Below are 18,241 nucleotides of genomic sequence, written 5' to 3'. Positions count from 1 at the left end.
GGACAATTTTTCATGTATATGACTTATGTAGGGGATTCTAGTATATAAGTATATACTTCATATATAAGAATACTTTAAGTTTAGTTCTTATACTGTAGATATGAAGTATAAGCATAAATATAATAATAAGACTAATTTAATATTACATAGGTATGAATATAATATATTATGTGCACATGAAGCCAATTAAATAATATAACAAAACATTACATACATATAATATAAACAAAATATAAACAAAATATAAACAAAATATAAACAAAATATAAACAAAATATAAACAAAATATAAACAAAATATAAACAAAATATAAACAAATTTGCATTTATAGGCAAAGACTTTATTGAGCATTTTAGCAAGTAAAACTTTCATATGACTTGTTTATTGCGGGGAGGCCCATGGTAGGGTTCTGTAATCCTTGGGGTTAAGGCATTACAGATACTCTGTGTGGGGAGGGCGAGGCCCTACAGCAATTATTCCCATAAACCTTAATCTCGGGGGGGGTTTTAAGGCAAACTATCGGAAAATCGTTGTGGGGGGGGAAAGGGGGGGGTAACGCGAAAAATTTGCAAAAACGCTAAAAATCGCTGGGGGGGGTGTAAGAAAGGTGGAAAGTGAAAAGGGGGGATATAGAGGTATGATGATCAAGCATTATGTCAATCTAACATTAATTAAAATGCATCATACAAGTGACATGTTAATGCATGCTACCAGGATTAAACATTTATGTCATTTTAACATTAATTAAAATGTGTCATACAAGGGACAATGCTGATGCGTGTAACCTGGACTGATAGTGGGGTCTTATTGTTTAGCCGTGAGTCCACTATGAGTGGTTGCCAACCTGCACCGTTAGTCCAACCCGGTTGTTTAGGAGTGAGCCCACTGGGAGTAGCTGATGAAAGGACCCCAAAAAAAACTACCAGTAGTTCTAGCTGTCATTAAGTGGCCTGAGCTTGTATACAGGTATTTAACGCATAGGAGGGTTACCTTTTAAAATGCATTTTGGACCCGATTATGCGAGATAAGTCCATAGATTCACATCCGTCAGTTACCTTCTAAAGGGCAAGAACTGTTACTCTACAATCGAGGTCCATTGGAAGGTTAACCAGCTCCCTAGGCCCGAACCATGGCTGGTTGACGGGGGTACGATAGGGCTGATGTATGGGCGTCATGTGTGATTTTACAGTGTTGAGGACTGGCTTATTTATGGTATAGGTAATTTATTATGCAATTAATCAGTTTATGTTTAGTATAAGATTGTCCATGGTAGTGGATTAAGGAAGATAGTTATAAGGGTCTGAGGGGTCTTATGCAAGGGAAGGTCTTACCTTGATGATATGAATGAAGCATTCAGTAAAGGGGTAAATGTGTGATGTAACCTTAAAGGTGTTAAATTAATAAGTTTAGAGGGGGAGCATTACATTTTTGTTGGAGGAATTGAGTAATTTGGAAGATCCAGTTGGACTCACTTAGGAATGAGATCTGCATTAGGTTTAGCAAGGGAAGGTCCAATCTAGTATACATGATATGGGCTTTTGCAAGCAGATGTTGTGGAAATTATTTAATGGTCAGGTTATTAATGTGTTATATTTGTCACTTGTTTATTGGGCATGATAAGCTTGTTGTAAATAATTTAATGTTTATTATACATAATATGGATATTAAACATATTATAATGTAATATTGATGTTACGTGTATTTTTAAATTATAATTGTAAGATGTACATAATCTTATGAAGGTTTATATTCTTATAATGTGGGGGTATCTATTAATGGTTGTTATAGGTAAATGTTGTTGTACATAACTGTTAATTCTAAAGATTGGGATGGTTTACTTAATATCTGTTTTAAATACTATAGTGAATGGTGATTATACATAAGTAATATGTAATGGAGTTATAGTATAATATTATAATAGATGATGATTATACATAAGTAATAGTATAATATTATAATAGATGATGATTATACATAAGTAATAGTATAATATTATAATAGATGATGATTATACATAAGTAATAGTATAATATTATAATAGATGATGATTATACATAAGTAATAGTATAATATTATAATAGATGATGATTATACATAAGTAATAGTATAATATTATAATAGATGATGATTATACATAAGTAATAGTATAATATTATAATAGATGATGATTATACATAAGTAATAGTATAATATTAAGTATGAGGTAATGTAAATTTATGCTTTATTAGACTTTAAGAAGCTTGTTTTCCAAAAGGCCTAATGTTGGGATAAGAAGAACAAAAATTAAGAAGTATAGTCCTGAGGTGATCTGGCCGATGATAATAAAAGGGTCTTCTACTGGTTGTCCCCCGATTCATGTAAGAATAGCTGTGTTAGCAATTAGGGTTCAGAAGAAGATTTTAGCAATTGGGCGGAATATGAGTGAACGGAGCTTGGAGGTGTGGATGATAGGCATTAGGAAGAGGATTAAGATCGAGAACAATAGGGCGAGAACGCCGCCTAGTTTATTAGGGATGGAGCGGAGAATGGCGTAAGCAAATAGGAAGTACCACTCTGGTTTAATGTGAGGGGGTGTAACTAGGGGATTAGCTGGTGTGAAATTGTCTGGGTCACCTAGAAGGTTGGGGGCAAAGGTTGATAGGGCTGCTAAGGCTCCAAGTATAATAGTGAAGCCGAATAAGTCTTTGTAGGAGAAGTATGGATGAAAGGAGACCTTATCTAAGTTTGAATTGAGGCCTGTTGGGTTGGATGAGCCAGTTTGATGGAGGAAAAGCAGGTGGATCTTAGACTTTAAGAAGCTTGTTTTCCAAAAGGCCTAATGTTGGGATAAGAAGAACAAAAATTAAGAAGTATAGTCCTGAGGTGATCTGGCCGATGATAATAAAAGGGTCTTCTACTGGTTGTCCCCCGATTCATGTAAGAATAGCTGTGTTAGCAATTAGGGTTCAGAAGAAGATTTTAGCAATTGGGCGGAATATGAGTGAACGGAGCTTGGAGGTGTGGATGATAGGCATTAGGAAGAGGATTAAGATCGAGAACAATAGGGCGAGAACGCCGCCTAGTTTATTAGGGATGGAGCGGAGAATGGCGTAAGCAAATAGGAAGTACCACTCTGGTTTAATGTGAGGGGGTGTAACTAGGGGATTAGCTGGTGTGAAATTGTCTGGGTCACCTAGAAGGTTGGGGGCAAAGGTTGATAGGGCTGCTAAGGCTCCAAGTATAATAGTGAAGCCGAATAAGTCTTTGTAGGAGAAGTATGGATGAAAGGAGACCTTATCTAAGTTTGAATTGAGGCCTGTTGGGTTGGATGAGCCAGTTTGATGGAGGAAAAGCAGGTGGATCATACTTGCTGCTGCGATAATAAACGGGAGGATGAAGTGAAAAGTAAAGAATCGGGTAAGGGTGGCGTTGTCTACTGAAAAACCCCCTCAAATTCATTGAACAAGGTCGGAACCGATGTATGGGGCGGCTGAGAGAAGGTTAGTAATTACTGTGGCGCCTCAGAATGACATTTGGCCCCATGGTAGAACGTAACCTACAAAAGCTGTAGCTATTACTAAAAACAGTACAATTACACCGATATTTCATGTTTCTTTATAAAGGTAGGAGCCGTAGTACAGGCCTCGGCCGATGTGGAAATAAATACAGATAAAAAAGAATGATGCTCCGTTGGCATGGAGATTTCGTAGGAGTCAGCCGTTATTAACATCACGGCAGATGTGAGCGATAGATGAGAATGCAAGGGAAGTGTCGGCTGTATAGTGTATGGCTAGGAATAAGCCAGTGACGATTTGGGCAACAAGGCAAACTCCGAGGAGTGAGCCAAAGTTTCATCAGGATGAGATATTGGCGGGGGAGGGCAGGTCAATAAATGAGCCGTTAATAATTTTAAGAAGGGGGTGGGATTTTCGTATTGTGGGGGCCATAAGTTTTTGTAGTTGAATAACAACGATAGTTTTTCGAGCTATAAGTTTAGGTTAAAGTCCTGGCAGAAACAAATGATTATAGAATTGTGTTTATTAGTAGGGTTATTAGCTGTGGCTTCAAATCCGTCTCCTTATTATGCGGCTTTAGGTTTAGTTGGAGGTTCGGGAGTTGGGTGTTTAGTATTAATGAAGTGAGGAGTAAGTTTTTTATCTTTAGTATTATTTCTTGTATATTTGGGGGGAATAATGGTTGTATTTGCTTACTGTGCTGCTTTAGTGGCAGAACCCTATCCTGAGGCGTGGGGTAGCCGTGTAGTTGTAGGGTATCTTATGGTGTATAATCTCTTATTATTAATTTTATGAGGGGCACAAGCGGAACGTGGGGGGGTAAAAGTTTTATTCTCAGGAGGGGGATGAGATGGGGGGTGTAATGAATGGTGGGGGTTGGGAAATATATTATGTGATGGGGGGTGAGTCTTGTCTTTTGGGGGATGAGCTTTATTATTAACGCTATTTGTAGCTTTAGAGGTGGTGCGGGGGCACAAAGGGAGCGGGGCTTTACGGGCGGTAAGATAGTACGACATGGGGTTATGCCTAACTTAAATGGTGGCAGTTGTAAAATAAAAATAAGTTAGCTACCTACGAGCTTTAAAATTAGAATTACAAATAGAAGAGTAACAAAGAGGACTGATAGGTAAGTTTTAATCCGAGCGGTTTGAGTGACTCGGACTACTTTAATTGGAGTCATTTGTATTAGTTCTACGAAGGATGGCCCGATTTTTTTTAACAAGATTGATTCCAGAACGTGGGAAATAAGTTGTCAGGCTGAGTTAAGGGTAACGACAGTAATAGTGCGGTGTATTACCTGATTATAAAATGTAGGATCATATTCTTTAGATAACACAGAGTCTTTGGGAATAATAGTTCAAAAAACTTTTGTTAAATCATAGGCAACAGCGAAAGCGGTAACTGTCACAATGAGGGCAGTTAGTTTTATATACATTGGTATAGTGTGTACTAAGGGATAATTTGGCAGTGTGGTTTTGAAGATTAATAGTCCTGCAAGGATGGAGCCTAGGGCGAGACGTATCAAGGGGTTTAATACTCGACTGTCATTTTCATCACATAAGAGTGTGGGGTTTACTCGGGGTTGTACTATTGAGGCAAAATAAATTAAACGCATACTATAAACTGCGGTGAAAGCGGTAGCAACTAGTGTTAGAAGGAGGGCTATGGAGTTAACATAGGATGTGCTTGCTGCTTCGATAATTGCGTCTTTTGAGTAGAAGCCGGCTAAGAAGGGGATTCCTATAAGGGCGAAGCTTCCGATGGAAAGACAAGTAGTTGTTACTGGAAGTGCACGTTGGAGTCCCCCCATCTTACGAATATCTTGTTCATCATTGATTGAGTGGATAATTAGGCCTGAGCATAAAAATAATATTGCTTTAAAGAATGCATGGGTGCAGATGTGGAAGAAGGCCAGGTATGGGAGGTTAAGTCCAATAGCTACCATTATTAGACCTAACTGGCTAGAAGTGGAGTAAGCAATAATTTTTTTAATATCATTTTGAACTAAAGCATAAGTAGCAGCAAAGAATGTCGAGATAGCCCCGAGACATAAACAGATAGTTAGGGCTAGGGGGTTTTGTGAGAGGAGGGGGTGAATACGGATGAGAAGAAAAATGCCGGCTACTACTATAGTGCTAGAATGTAAGAGGGCTGATACTGGTGTTGGTCCTTCTATTGCTGAAGCGAGTCATGGGTGGAAGCCAAATTGAGCGGACTTACTTGCTGCGGCAGTGATAAAGCCGATTAAAAGTAGTGTAGACGGGAATATAGAGAGGATATACGGAAGGTCTACGGATTGGGCATTCATTATTAATCAACAAAAAGCCAGTAGAAACCCAATGTCTCCTGTACGGTTATAGAGAACTGCTTGTAGGGCTGCAGTAGCAGCATCTGACCGGGCATTATATCAGCCAATTAATAAGAAGGACATAATCCCCACACCTTCTCAGCCCAGGAAGAGAAGTAGAAGATTCCCGGAACAGACAAGAGTAATTATAGCGAGAAGGAAAATTAATAAATACTTAAAAAATTGATCAATATTGGGGTCAGTTTGTATGTATCAAGTAGAAAATTCTAAAATACTTCATGTGACTAAAAAGGCGACAGGAAGGAAAAGAAGGGCATATAAGTCAAATTGTGTAGTGAAGGAAAGGTTGAAGGCCCCTAGACCAAATCATGCTGTGTTGGCTGAGGAGGCTGCGTTGTCATCAGAGAGGAAAAGGAATAGAGGGACAAGGGAAATAAAAAATGCTATTTTTACTGCATTTTTTGCTAGTAAGTGGAAATTATTAGTTTGCGAATTAAAAAGGGGATTTAAAATTAGTACAATAGAAATAATAGTGGTAACGAGAGCAACAGTGTCTGGGCGGGGCATAATTCGTATTGGTGATTAAAACAATACGTGTGAGCAAACCATGGAATCGAACCATGGATATGAGGAATTAGCAGTTCTCATTACCCCAGGCAGGCTCGGTGGGTAAAAGGGATTTAACCTTTGTCTCTAGAATCACAATCTAGAATTTTTATTAAACTATACCCACAGAAAATAATTTCTGGATTAAGGATGAGAAGTAGGCCTGGTAAAATATGTAGTAGTAGAAGTAGGTGTTCACGAATTTGGTAGGGGAAGAGGGTTTTGATGTGATTAGGTAGAGGGCCTCGTTGGGTGGATCATAGAACATATAGAGTATAGGCGGTTGTGAAAATAAGATTAAGGGCAACAATCAGAAAGGCTAGGGGAGATCAGTTGAAGAGTGAAACTATAATAAGTACTTCTCCTGCAAAGTTAATTGTCGGGGGAAGGGCCATATTAAGAAGTATAATAATTAGTCATCAGGCTCCGGCAAGGGGGAAGATTATTATTGTTCCGCGAAGTAGAATTATAGTTCGGCTATTTGTACGTTCGTAGGAAGTATTAGCAAGACAAAAGAGAGCTGAGGAGGTAAGACCATGAGCAATTATCATTGCTATTGCTCCTGAGTAGCTTCAGGGGGAGGAAATTAAGGCTGCGGCAACTACTAGATTTATATGACTAACTGATGACATAGCAATGAGAGACTTTAAGTCTGTTTGTCGTAGACAAAGGAGTGCGGTTGCTAGAATACCAAGAATAGCAATGAGTATAATAAAAAGGGTTTGATTTAGATTGTTTTCTTGAAGGAGGGGGGATGTTCGAAGGATACCATAACCTCCAAGTTTAAGGAGTGTGCCAGCTAGAATTATAGAGCCTGCAATGGGAGCTTCTACATGAGCTTTGGGAAGTCATAAGTGAAGGCAGTATATAGGTAATTTAACTAGGAATGCTGCATTATAAGTTGCTCAGAATAAGCCTGGATAATTTGTTAAGGCTTGGGTGATGTGTAGGGTGTGAGTCAGGGTTGGGAGTAAGGAGCCATGAGTGGAATAAAATTTGATAATCCAAATTATTAATGGGATTGCTCCTATTATTGTATAAAATGCTAAGTATATGCCGGCTTCTAGTCGTCGTTCTTGAGCTCCCCACCGGGTAATAACAATTATAGTAGGAACTAGAGAAGCTTCAAAGAAAATAAAAAATAGCATTAGATCGGGGGTTGTAAAGGCTAGAAGGGTTGTAAGTTGCAGGAAGGTAATGTTAGCGATATAGGTTTGTTGGCGGTTGATAGGTTCAAGACGTATCTTGCTTTGGCTGGCTAGTATAGTTAAAGGGAATAACCAGCAGGTTAGAATTGCCAGAGGGCCAGAGATTTTATCAATAAGAAATAGGGAATTAGCGAAGTTAAAATCTTGTAGAAAAATTCATGCTAAAGAGAAAAATGTAATAAGGAAGCCTTGACCAGTTACTAAGGCTCATAAGTGTTTGGGGGGAGAGAGGAGAATGGTAGGGAACACTGAAATTCAGGCAAAAATAATTATTAGCATTGTAAAAGATTTAAGGTTTTAAGATTGTCGGTACCATGGGAGCGGGCTGTAGCGATTATTAGGGATAAGCCTAGTGCTGCTTCACAGGCCGATATTGTTAATATAATTAAGGGGGTTATAAGGGGGCTTGTGGATAATTGATTAGGTCAGAGGCTGAGACCAATAAAGATAGTAAGTATTATTCCTTCTAAGCATAAAAGGGCGGATAAAAGATGCATGCGGTGAAATGATAGGCCTGCAAGAACAATAGAAAATATTATAATTAAAAGAATAATCACAGGGGTACTATGGATTTAAACCATAATTAGTTGAGTCGAAATCAGCTGTCTTTCTTGGACTAGTGCCCCATTCAGCTCATTCTAGGCCTCCTTGGAGTCATTCATAAATGAACCCTAGGGTTAAAAGAACAATAATAATGGAGGCCCAGATAATGGTTAGGGTGGGGGTGGGAAGTTGAGTGGCTCAAGGAGTGGGGAGAAGCAATGCGATTTCTAGATCAAATAGGAGAAAGAGGATAGCCACAAGAAAAAATCGTATAGAATAAGGGAGGCGAGCGGATCCTAGGGGGTCGAAGCCGCATTCATACGGGGATAATTTCTCTGTATCTGGGGTTATCAGTGGGAGTCAGAAGCTAATGATAGCTAAAATTACTGATAGAATGGAGGCGATGGAGAAGAATATTAGCATTATTTTCTCTCGGGGTTTAACCAAGACCAGGTGATTGGAAGTCATCTATACTATTATACTAAGAAAATATGAGCCTCATCAGTAGATCGAAACGTAGAGGAAAAGTCAAACAACATCTACAAAGTGTCAGTATCATGCGGCGGCTTCAAAGCCAAAGTGGTGTTGTGAAGTAAAATGAAAGAATAGTTGGCGGAGAAGACATGTAATAAGAAAAATTGAACCAATAATAACGTGTAAACCGTGGAAGCCAGTAGCTACAAAAAAGGTGGTTCCGTAAATTCCGTCTGCAATTGTGAATGGGGCTTCATAATATTCTATAGCCTGAAGAAGAGTAAAATAAAGGCCCAGGGTAACCGTAATGGCAAGGGCCTGAAGAGCTCCTTTGCGGTCGGCTTGCATAATACTATGGTGAGCTCATGTAACAGATACACCCGAGGCGAGGAGGACTGCAGTGTTGAGAAGCGGAATTTCAAAGGGGTTAAATGGAATAATACCTGTAGGTGGTCAGCATTCACCTACTTCGGGGGTGGGTGCTAGGCTAGCGTTATAAAATGCCCAGAAAAAGCCGATGAAGAAGAAGACTTCAGAGGTGATAAATAAAATTATACCGTAGCGGAGGCCTTTCTGTACTGGTGGAGTGTGATGGCCTTGGAAGGTCCCTTCGCGGACAACATCTCGTCATCATTGGTATATAGTTAATAATATTAGAGTAAGGCCTAAGGCTAAAATAATAGAAGTATTAAAATGGAATCAGGCAGCAAGACCGGATGTCACTAAAAAAGCTGCGGCGGCTCCTGTTAGAGGCCAAGGGCTGGGGTCAACTATGTGAAAGGCGTGAGCTTGGTGGGCCATAAGTATTTTCTTGTAGATATAGGCTCAGAAGTAAAACGAAGACATAGGCTTGAATTATGGCAACTGCAATTTCTAGGATTGTGAGAAGAATTAAGACTGTAAAGGTTAATAGGGAGGCCGAGATTGATAAAGGGAAGATGGCTGATACAGCTGAGGAAATCAGATGAATGAGCAAATGGCCAGCGGTTAGGTTGGCGGTGAGTCGAACTCCAAGGGCTAAAGGTCGGATGAATAAACTGATAGTTTCAATTAAAATAAGGACTGGAATAAGGGGGGCGGGGGTGCCTTCTGGAAGAAAATGGGCAAGAGAGTGGTTAAATTGGTTGCGGAAACCTGTAAGAACTGTGGCCAATCAGAGAGGAACAGCTAATCCTAAATTAATAGATAGTTGAGTTGTTGGCGTAAATGTATAGGGTAATAGGCCTAGTAAGTTTATGCTTAGGAGAAAAACTATCAAGGAGGCTAGAAGGAAGGCCCATTTATGGGCTGGCGTATTTAGGGGTAACAGGAGTTGTTTAGTAAATAAGGTTAAAAATCAGTTTTGAAAAGTCAGAAGGCGATTGCTTACCCATTTAGTAGAGGGTGTGGGGAATAATAATCAGGGGGTTAATATAGCTACAAGGATGAGGGGGATGCCTAGTGAAGTTGTGGAGGCAAATTGGCTGAATAAGTCTGTTATCATGGTCAGGTTCATATAAATTTGTTTGTCTTAGTACTTTTAGATCCTGGTTCATTAAGATTAGTGTGGTTTAAAATTTTAGTTGGGGTCAATAGAAGAAAAATTAATCATGCTATAAAGAGATAGAAGAGTCATGGTAATGGATTAAGCTGGGGCATGTCACTAAGGGTGGTTGGAATCACCTATCTACAGCTTAAAAGGCTGTTGCTAACCTACAGCTTCTTAATGAGGCGTTTTGAGTAGTATTAATTCAGTTTAAGAAATTTGTAACTGGTAGGGCTTCAACTACAATAGGTATAAAGCTATGATTGGCTCCACAGATTTCGGAGCATTGACCATAATAAACTCCGGGGTGAGCGATGAGGAAGGAGGTTTGGTTTAGTCGACCTGGAATTGCGTCTGATTTAACTCCTAGGGCAGGTACAGCTCAAGAGTGAAGAACATCTTCAGCGGTGATTAGGATTCGTGCGGCTGTTCCGATAGGAGTGACTATTCGGTTATCTACTTCTAGGAGGCGGAAGTGACCAGGTTCTAAGTCTTTGGTGGGGGTTATATAAGAATCAAAATTTAGGTCAGTAAAGTCTGAGTACTCATAACTTCAGTATCATTGATGTCCAATTGTTTTTACAGTTATATCTGGGTTACTAATTTCATCTATTAAATAAAGGATGCGAAGAGATGGGAGGGCAATTACAATAAGGATGATGGCAGGTATAATTGTTCAGACTATTTCAATTTCTTGAGCATCAATTGTGTTAGTGCTAGAAAGCTTAGTTGTTATTAAAACAGAAATAATATATAAGACAAGCATACTAATTAACAGTACTGCTATTAGGGCGTGATCATGAAAATGGAGGAGTTCTTCTATAATGGGGGAGGCTGCGTCTTGGAAGCCAAGTTGGGTGGGGTGTGCCATAGAGGGGTACAAGGATTTAACTAGTGATTCTGTCTTGACAAGGCAGTGTTATGAATTTAACTAATCCCTCAAGAAAGTGACAGAGAGGTTATGTGTCTGGCTTGAAACCAGGGTACGGGGGTTCAATTCCCTCCTTTCTCGTGCTAGTTTAATAGAGAAAGTGGATTCTTCAAATGTATGATAGTGGGGAGGGAAACCTAGTAATCATTCAATATTAGTTGAGGTTAATTCTGCTCCTGTAAAGAGGCGTTTAGCAGCGAAAGCTTCTCAAATAATAAATATTATCATTACTACGGCTACAAGGGAGATTAATGAGCCAATAGATGAAACCGTATTTCATAGGGTATAAGCATCTGGGTAGTCTGAATAACGGCGGGGCATTCCGGCTAGGCCGAGAAAATGTTGTGGGAAAAATGTTAGATTAACCCCGGTGAATATAACAACAAAGTGGATCTTGGCTCATAGTTTGTGGAGAGTAAATCCTGTGAATAATGGGAATCAGTGTACGAATCCGGCCATAATAGCAAAAACTGCCCCTATAGACAGGACATAGTGGAAGTGGGCAACTACATAGTATGTGTCATGAAGAACAATATCGATAGAGGAGTTGGCTAGAACAATACCGGTTAATCCCCCAACCGTGAAAAGAAAAATAAATCCTAGGGCCCAAAGTATAGGGGCGTCTCATTTAATAATTCCTCCATGCATTGTAGCTAGCCAGCTAAAAACTTTAACTCCTGTTGGGATGGCAATAATTATTGTAGCAGAGGTGAAGTAGGCTCGTGTGTCTACATTAAGGTCAGTAGTGAATATGTGGTGGGCTCATACGATAAAGCCCAAAAGGCCGATTGAGAGTATTGCTCAAACCATGCCCATATAACCGAATGGTTCTTTTTTATTTGAGTAATAGGCTACAACATGAGAGATAATACCAAAACCGGGGAGAATGAGGATGTACACTTCGGGGTGACCAAAAAATCAGAATAGATGTTGGTAAAGAACAGGATCTCCGCCTCCTGCCGGGTCGAAAAATGTGGTGTTTAGGTTTCGATCTGTGAGGAGTATAGTAATTCCGGCAGCTAGTACTGGAAGGGATAAAAGTAGTAGGACTGCGGTGATTAAAACTGATCAGACGAATAAAGGTGTTTGGTATTGTGTAGTTGAGGATGGCTTCATATTAATAATTGTAGTAATAAAATTAATAGCCCCTAGAATAGAGGATACCCCAGCTAAATGTAGCGAGAAAATAGCTAGATCTACAGATGGGCCTGCGTGGGCTAGGTTCCCAGCTAGAGGGGGGTAGACTGTTCAGCCTGTGCCAGCCCCGGCTTCAACTGTGGAAGAAGCTAGTAGAAGAAAGAAGGATGGAGGGAGAAGTCAAAAGCTCATGTTATTTATTCGGGGGAAGGCTATATCGGGGGCCCCAATCATTAAGGGGACTAGTCAGTTTCCAAAGCCTCCAATTAGGATAGGCATAACTATGAAGAAAATTATAACAAATGCGTGAGCAGTAACGATAACATTGTAGATTTGATCGTCGCCAAGGAGGGTTCCTGGCTGGCTTAGTTCTGCGCGAATCAGCAGACTTAGGGCTGTTCCGACTATCCCGGCTCAGGCACCGAAGACTAAGTACAGGGTTCCGATATCTTTATGGTTAGTAGAGAAAAATCAACGGGTGAATATCACAGGTAAAGTGGCCGAGCAGGCGGCGAATTGTAGCTTCGAAGACAGAGGTTTGAGTCCCCTCTTTACCAGGCCTTGGGGTGTCAACACGTGGGGTTGCAAACCCCAAGATGCAGTATAATACCTGCCGGGGCTTCTCCCGTTTTTTTATAAGCGGGAGAAGTAGAATGAAGCTCGCTGGATAGAGTGTTTAGCTGTTAACTAAAATATTACGGGATCGAGGCCCGTCATTCTAGAGGGCTTTATCTTAATTTAAAGGGCCTGAGTTGCATTCAGGAGATGTAGGTTAATATCCTGCAAGTCCTACAGAAACTGAAGGAGTTTAACCTCCGCTTAAGGCTTTGAAGGCCTTTGGTCTGTGCTAGCCTAAGTTTCTATAAGAGAAGGAGAAGTTGGGGTAATGGGAAGAAGGATAAGTGCCATGGTATTTATAATAGCAGTTGTTGAGTAAGATCGAGAGGCAGTTCGTCAAGTGAGTAATGAGTTGGGGGTATTTGGGGAGAGAGTTAGGGTAACCACATATGTCAGTCGGATATAAAAAAATAAAGCTAATAGGGAAATAAACATGACTATCACGGCAAGGAGGGTTGCATTTTGTTTCACTAGTTCTAAGGTAATTAAGAGTTTTGGGGTAAAGCCTGTAAGGGGGGGGAGTCCTGCCAAGGATAATAGAATAAGTATGGTGGTTGTGGTGAGAGCAGGGGTTTTTGATCATGAGGTAGAGATTTCCAACATTTTTGTGGCAGAAATGGTAGTTAGGGATATAAATATGGCGGCTGTCATAATAATGTATAATACGAAGTTTAATAAGGAAAGTTGTGGATCAAATTTTAAAATGACAATAATTCATCCTAGGTGACCAATAGAAGAAAAGGCCATAATCTTTCGAAGTTGAGTTTGACCAATTCCGCCTCAGCCCCCAACTATAATAGATGTAAGACCTAGGGCAATAGTTAGGTTGAGGTTAATAAGGTGAGAAGTTTGAAGGAGAAGGGCTATAGGGGCAATTTTTTGTCAGGTCGATAAGATGAGTCCCGTGGGGAGGGAAATTCCTTGAAGAACTTCAGGCATTCAGAAGTGTAGCGGGGCCAAACCGAGTTTTATTATTAGGGCGATAGAGAGGATGTTTATTGGTAAATCTATAAGAGAGTTAATACTTCATTCTCCAGTTTGTCATGCACTAATGAGGCTTGAAAATAATACTAAGGCGGAGGCTGCGGCTTGGGTTAGAAAATATTTTGTGGCGGCTTCAATAGCTCGTGGATGAGGCGTTTTGGTTATAAGGGGAATAATAGCAAGAGTATTAATTTCTAGGCCAATTCAGGCGAGGAGTCAGTGGAAGCTAGATAGGGTAATAGTAGTCCCGATAGCTAAACTTAGTAGGAAAATTGTTAGGGCAAGAGGATTAATTAGTAAAGGAAGGATTTTAACCAACATTGTTGGGGTATGGGCCCAAAAGCTTATTTAGCTTACCTTACTAAGGAGTAGTATAAAGGAAGTACAAAGGGTTTTGATCTCTTAAGTATAGGTTCAATTCCTATCTCTTTAGAGGAAGTGAGGGGGTTTGAACCCCTATAAGCCTCCCTATCAAGGAGGTCCTTAACTTTCAGGCACGCTTCCATGGTAGGGGAGGAGTGAAGAGGAGGGAGATTGGTATAGAAACATATAGAATAACTAGGGCAAGTGTAAGTGGGAGAAAGTTTTTTCATACAAGGTGTATAAGTTGATCATAGCGAAATCGTGGATATGAAGCTCGGACTCATAAGAAGCAGAGGGATAAAATTGAGGCTTTAGTTATGAGTAGAGATGTGGTTAGGGTTAGTGATGATATACAGGAACCTAAAAAAATAATAGTTGAGAGGGTATTTATCATTAAAATATTAGCATATTCTGCTAGGAAAAATAAGGCGAAGGGGCCTCCCGCATATTCAACATTAAACCCCGAAACTAGTTCTGACTCACCTTCTGTGAGGTCAAATGGGGCTCGGTTAGTTTCAGCAAGAGTGGAGACAAATCATATAAGGAATATTGGTCATAGGGGTAAAATAAATCATGTAAATTCCTGTGAAATAGCGAAGGCAGAGAGGGTAAATCCTCCTGCCAGGAGGACAGAGCATAAAATAATCAGGGCTAAGGTGACTTCGTAGGAAATCGTTTGGGCGACGGCCCGGAGGGCGCCAATTAAGGCATACTTAGAATTAGAGGCTCAACCTGACCCTAAAATTGTATAAACGGTTAAGCTGGAGATGGCGAGGATAAATAAAATGCTAAGGTTTAGATTCGAGTAAGGGATGGGGAGAGGGAATGGAGTCCACATAATTATAGCGAGGGCTAGAGCTAAGGTTGGTGCTAGAATAAATAGGAGTTGGGAAGATGTTGATGGACGAATTGGTTCTTTAATAAATAGTTTTACGCCATCAGCAATAGGTTGTAGAAGTCCAAATGGTCCTACAACATTAGGACCTTTACGATGTTGTATATAACCAAGGATTTTTCGTTCAATTAAAGTTAAAAATGCCACTGCGAGGAGAATAGGAGCAATATAAAGTAGAGGTAGAAGATATATGAATAAAAGTTTTATAGTTAGTAAGGGGATTTGAACCCCGGTTTAAAGGGCTTAGATCTTTTGCATAACCAAGCTCTGCCATACTAACATGTTCTGATTTAGAACTATATAATAGGTCTTGTCCAATTAAGATTATTTCATTAGTGAGAGAATATGGCTTGTTTAAAAACATTGGCCATGTTGCCCCGGTCCTTTCGTACTAGGGGAAGCACTTTATAGATAGAAACCGACCTGGATTACTCCGGTCTGAACTCAGATCACGTAGGGTTTTAATCGTTGAACAAACGAACCATTAGTAGCGGCTGCACCACTAGGATACCCTGATCCAACATCGAGGTCGTAAACCTACTTGTCGATAGGGGCTCTTGAAGTAGATTGCGCTGTTATCCCCAGGGTAACTTGGTTCATTGATCAAATTATTGGGTCATTAAACATTAGTTTAGTAATTCTTAGAGGTGTATCTCGTAGATAAGGGTGTTAGCCCATTTGTTATGGAGGTTTAATTATACTCCGTGGTCCCCCCAACCTAAAACTAGCATACAGGTTTCTTGTGTAAGTTGATATAGGGCATAGAGGTGTATGATGAGTTTAAAGCTCCATGGGGTCTTCTCGTCTTATATTATAATCCCCGCTTCTTCACGGGGAGATCAGTTTCACTGATTGGAGAAAGGAGACAGTATAGCCCTCGTGGTGCCGTTGATACAAGTCCCTATTTAAAGGACAAGTGATTATGCTACCTTCGCACGGTTAGGGTACCGCGGCCGTTGAACTTTGTCACTGGGCAGGCTGGACCTCTTATGTTTTATCAAGAGGCGATGTTTTTGGTAAACAGGCGAGGCTAAAATTTGCCGAGTTCCTTCTTTCTCTTTTAATCTTTCCTGGAATGTTCTAGTGTAAGGTTAACGTTTGTAGTTATAGGGTTTTCTAGTTATGTTGCTATAGATTTTGCATTTGCGTTAATCACCAACAGATGGTCCATTTTGGTTTATACTTACATTTAGGAGAAAATCAATTTCTTGTTACTAGTTCTAGCATAATTGCTTTTATAGGGATATAAAATAGTTCAGTAGGAATGAAGGGTTAATTAATATTTTAGGTATTATTAGTAATTTATAGTTAAGCTTTAACGCTTTTTGAAAGGTGGCTGCTTTTAGGCCCACTTTATTGAGATTACTATAATTCACCCGGTGTTAGAGGTTGTTTCCTGTTTCAAATAAGCTGTGCCTTATTTGAATAGCTCTTAAGCTTTGGGATTTCTTAGTTTAATAGAGAGAGCTTAAGGTAGAGCTAAGACTCTTTTCCTGAACAACCAGCTATCTCTAAGTTCGGTAGGCTTATCACCTCTACTTAAGAATCTTCCCACTCTTTTGCAACAGAGATGGGTTGGTCCCATAGGACTGTTCTGAAGTAGCTCACTTAGTTTCGGGAGGGCAAACTAAAAAGTTTTATTTTGCTTGAGTAGACTGGCTAGACCATGATGCAAAAGGTACGAGAGGTTATCTCTGCTGATTAGGGCTTTAAGATTATTTCATTTCTATTTCATCTTTCCCTTGCGGTACTTTGTCTGAAGCGCTTAGAAATTTTTCGATCGCCTGTACTATAATGTTAAAATGATTTGTTTAGAGGCTAGGGGTAAGGGGGTCATGCGAATGTGTGTAGGCTAGATTTTGGGCTCAAAACGGTTCGGGTTAAACGGACATTTTCTCGGTGTAAGCGAGAGGCTTTGGTTAAGCTACATTTTGTATAAACCAAGGGCACTTTCCAGTACACTTACCAGGTTACGACTTGCCTCTTCTAAAATGTAATAGGGGGTTAGGAACGGGGTGAGATACTATCGAAGAGGGTGACGGGCGGTGTGTACGCGTCCCAGAGCCGGGTTAAAAAGAACACTCTATTTTCTTTTTACTACTAAATCCACCTTCATGATTATAATTTCATATAGTCTTTCGTTTGTTCTAGATTAGAAATTGTAGCCCATTACTTCCCATTTCTTAAGCTGCACCTTGACCTGACGTATTGACGTGTTAGGTCATTAAGCCTAMTGSAAGCGTTCACATGGTAAGCTTTCGACGGAGGTATACAGACTGATAAGCGAGAAATGGTCGGGTATATCGGGGATCATCGATTATAGAACAGGSTCCTCTAGTGGGGTGGGACACCGTCAAATCCTTTGGGTTTTAAGCATTGCTCGTAATTCCCTGGCGCTTATTGGTGTAAATTAATTGTTTACGGCTAGGCATAGTGGGGTATCTAATCCCAGTTTGTTTTCCTAGCTGTCGTGTATTCAAGCATAATAATTAGGGTAACTTTCGTTTGTGGATTTCTTAATAACAAGCATAAAACTACTAAGTATTAATTTAACCTTAATTTGTAATAACTTTAATCACGCTTAACGCCGATGACTATCAACTCGAGCCCCACGGTGTAGCCGCGGCGGCTGGCACCGGGTTAGCCGGCCCTCTTTTCTCTAACTGAGTCAAGCTGACGCTCATACGCAAAATTAATCACTGCTGATTACCCTTGAGGGTGTGGTGAGACTAGGTGTTGTGGGCGGTGGGTTTGTGCCTGATACCAGCTCCTTTATCTGGGTAAGATTTAAAGGGCGTTCTCACGGGTGTGCTGATACTTGCATGTGTAAGTTGAGAAACAGTTGATAATAAGGCTAGGACCAAACCTTTGTACCCCTAGAACTTTTTAGGGTTCATCTTAGCGTTTTCAGCGCTATACTTTAATATTAAGCTATAAGAGTACAGGATATAGTTTAGGTAGAATGCCGGTTTTGGGGACCGGTGGTAAAGGTTAAAGTCCTTTTGTCCTGAAGCCTTGAGTAGGGGTTAGGCTACAGTCTCCGGCTTACAAGACCGGTGCTTTAGTTTAAGCTATCAAGGCATAGCTTTTACTTGGACTTGCACCAAGAGATGCTGGCGCCTAAGACCAGTGGAGGGCTCTTTTCCTTTAAAAGC

The 18,241-nt window shown here is 40.2% G+C and overlaps 13 protein-coding genes across 13 annotated transcripts, besides 25 other annotated features; 1 reads left to right on the top strand and 12 right to left on the bottom strand. All coding sequences in view use genetic code 2, as the record gives it.

Moving 5' to 3' along the window:
- Positions 1 to 2,783: a D loop (control region).
- Positions 2,784 to 3,926, bottom strand: CYTB (cytochrome b). The gene has a single exon. It carries the CDS (start codon positions 3,924 to 3,926, stop codon positions 2,784 to 2,786), a length of 1,143 nt encoding a protein of 380 aa, YP_008757910.1.
- Positions 3,927 to 3,928: 2 nt separating this feature from the next.
- Positions 3,929 to 3,997, top strand: a tRNA (tRNA-Glu).
- Position 3,998: 1 nt separating this feature from the next.
- Positions 3,999 to 4,499, top strand: ND6 (NADH dehydrogenase subunit 6). The gene has a single exon. It carries the CDS (start codon positions 3,999 to 4,001, stop codon positions 4,497 to 4,499), a length of 501 nt encoding a protein of 166 aa, YP_008757909.1.
- A 58-nt stretch (positions 4,500 to 4,557) lies between these two features.
- Positions 4,558 to 6,369, bottom strand: ND5 (NADH dehydrogenase subunit 5). The gene has a single exon. The coding sequence runs from the start codon at positions 6,367 to 6,369 to the stop codon at positions 4,558 to 4,560; it is 1,812 nt and encodes a 603-aa protein (YP_008757908.1).
- Positions 6,370 to 6,399: 30 nt separating this feature from the next.
- Positions 6,400 to 6,466, bottom strand: a tRNA (tRNA-Ser).
- Positions 6,467 to 6,535, bottom strand: a tRNA (tRNA-His).
- Positions 6,536 to 7,895, bottom strand: ND4 (NADH dehydrogenase subunit 4). Its single transcript has one exon. A coding segment is annotated over exon 1 (1,360 nt).
- Positions 7,889 to 8,173, bottom strand: ND4L (NADH dehydrogenase subunit 4L). The gene has a single exon. The coding sequence runs from the start codon at positions 8,171 to 8,173 to the stop codon at positions 7,889 to 7,891; it is 285 nt and encodes a 94-aa protein (YP_008757906.1).
- Positions 8,174 to 8,242, bottom strand: a tRNA (tRNA-Arg).
- On the bottom strand, positions 8,243 to 8,582 carry ND3 (NADH dehydrogenase subunit 3). The gene has a single exon. A coding segment is annotated over exon 1 (340 nt).
- Positions 8,583 to 8,650, bottom strand: a tRNA (tRNA-Gly).
- Positions 8,651 to 9,434, bottom strand: COX3 (cytochrome c oxidase subunit III). Its single transcript has one exon. A coding segment is annotated over exon 1 (784 nt).
- On the bottom strand, positions 9,435 to 10,113 carry ATP6 (ATP synthase F0 subunit 6). Its single transcript has one exon. A coding segment is annotated over exon 1 (679 nt).
- ATP8 (ATP synthase F0 subunit 8) lies at positions 10,110 to 10,271 on the bottom strand. Its single transcript has one exon. It carries the CDS (start codon positions 10,269 to 10,271, stop codon positions 10,110 to 10,112), a length of 162 nt encoding a protein of 53 aa, YP_008757902.1.
- A 1-nt stretch (position 10,272) lies between these two features.
- Positions 10,273 to 10,341, bottom strand: a tRNA (tRNA-Lys).
- Positions 10,342 to 11,029, bottom strand: COX2 (cytochrome c oxidase subunit II). Its single transcript has one exon. A coding segment is annotated over exon 1 (688 nt).
- Positions 11,030 to 11,099, bottom strand: a tRNA (tRNA-Asp).
- Positions 11,100 to 11,170, top strand: a tRNA (tRNA-Ser).
- COX1 (cytochrome c oxidase subunit I) lies at positions 11,162 to 12,715 on the bottom strand. Its single transcript has one exon. The coding sequence runs from the start codon at positions 12,713 to 12,715 to the stop codon at positions 11,162 to 11,164; it is 1,554 nt and encodes a 517-aa protein (YP_008757900.1).
- Position 12,716: 1 nt separating this feature from the next.
- Positions 12,717 to 12,783, top strand: a tRNA (tRNA-Tyr).
- Positions 12,784 to 12,848, top strand: a tRNA (tRNA-Cys).
- A 27-nt stretch (positions 12,849 to 12,875) lies between these two features.
- Positions 12,876 to 12,948, top strand: a tRNA (tRNA-Asn).
- Positions 12,949 to 13,018, top strand: a tRNA (tRNA-Ala).
- Positions 13,019 to 13,088, bottom strand: a tRNA (tRNA-Trp).
- Positions 13,089 to 13,101: 13 nt separating this feature from the next.
- Positions 13,102 to 14,122, bottom strand: ND2 (NADH dehydrogenase subunit 2). The gene has a single exon. A coding segment is annotated over exon 1 (1,021 nt).
- Positions 14,123 to 14,191, bottom strand: a tRNA (tRNA-Met).
- Positions 14,191 to 14,261, top strand: a tRNA (tRNA-Gln).
- Positions 14,262 to 14,332, bottom strand: a tRNA (tRNA-Ile).
- ND1 (NADH dehydrogenase subunit 1) lies at positions 14,333 to 15,293 on the bottom strand. The gene has a single exon. A coding segment is annotated over exon 1 (961 nt).
- Positions 15,294 to 15,366, bottom strand: a tRNA (tRNA-Leu).
- Positions 15,367 to 16,951, bottom strand: an rRNA (l-rRNA).
- Positions 16,952 to 17,020, bottom strand: a tRNA (tRNA-Val).
- Positions 17,021 to 17,957, bottom strand: an rRNA (s-rRNA).
- Positions 17,958 to 18,027, bottom strand: a tRNA (tRNA-Phe).
- Position 18,028: 1 nt separating this feature from the next.
- Positions 18,029 to 18,097, top strand: a tRNA (tRNA-Pro).
- Positions 18,098 to 18,167, bottom strand: a tRNA (tRNA-Thr).
- A 2-nt stretch (positions 18,168 to 18,169) lies between these two features.
- Positions 18,170 to 18,241, bottom strand: a tRNA (tRNA-Leu).

The sequence above is a fragment of the mitochondrial genome of Rana catesbeiana (assembly GCF_042186555.1).
Source record: "Rana catesbeiana mitochondrion, complete genome".
Taxonomy (NCBI): domain Eukaryota; kingdom Metazoa; phylum Chordata; class Amphibia; order Anura; family Ranidae; genus Aquarana; species Aquarana catesbeiana.
Note: the sequence above shows the minus strand (reverse complement) of the source record. Positions and strands in the feature narration are given on the sequence as shown.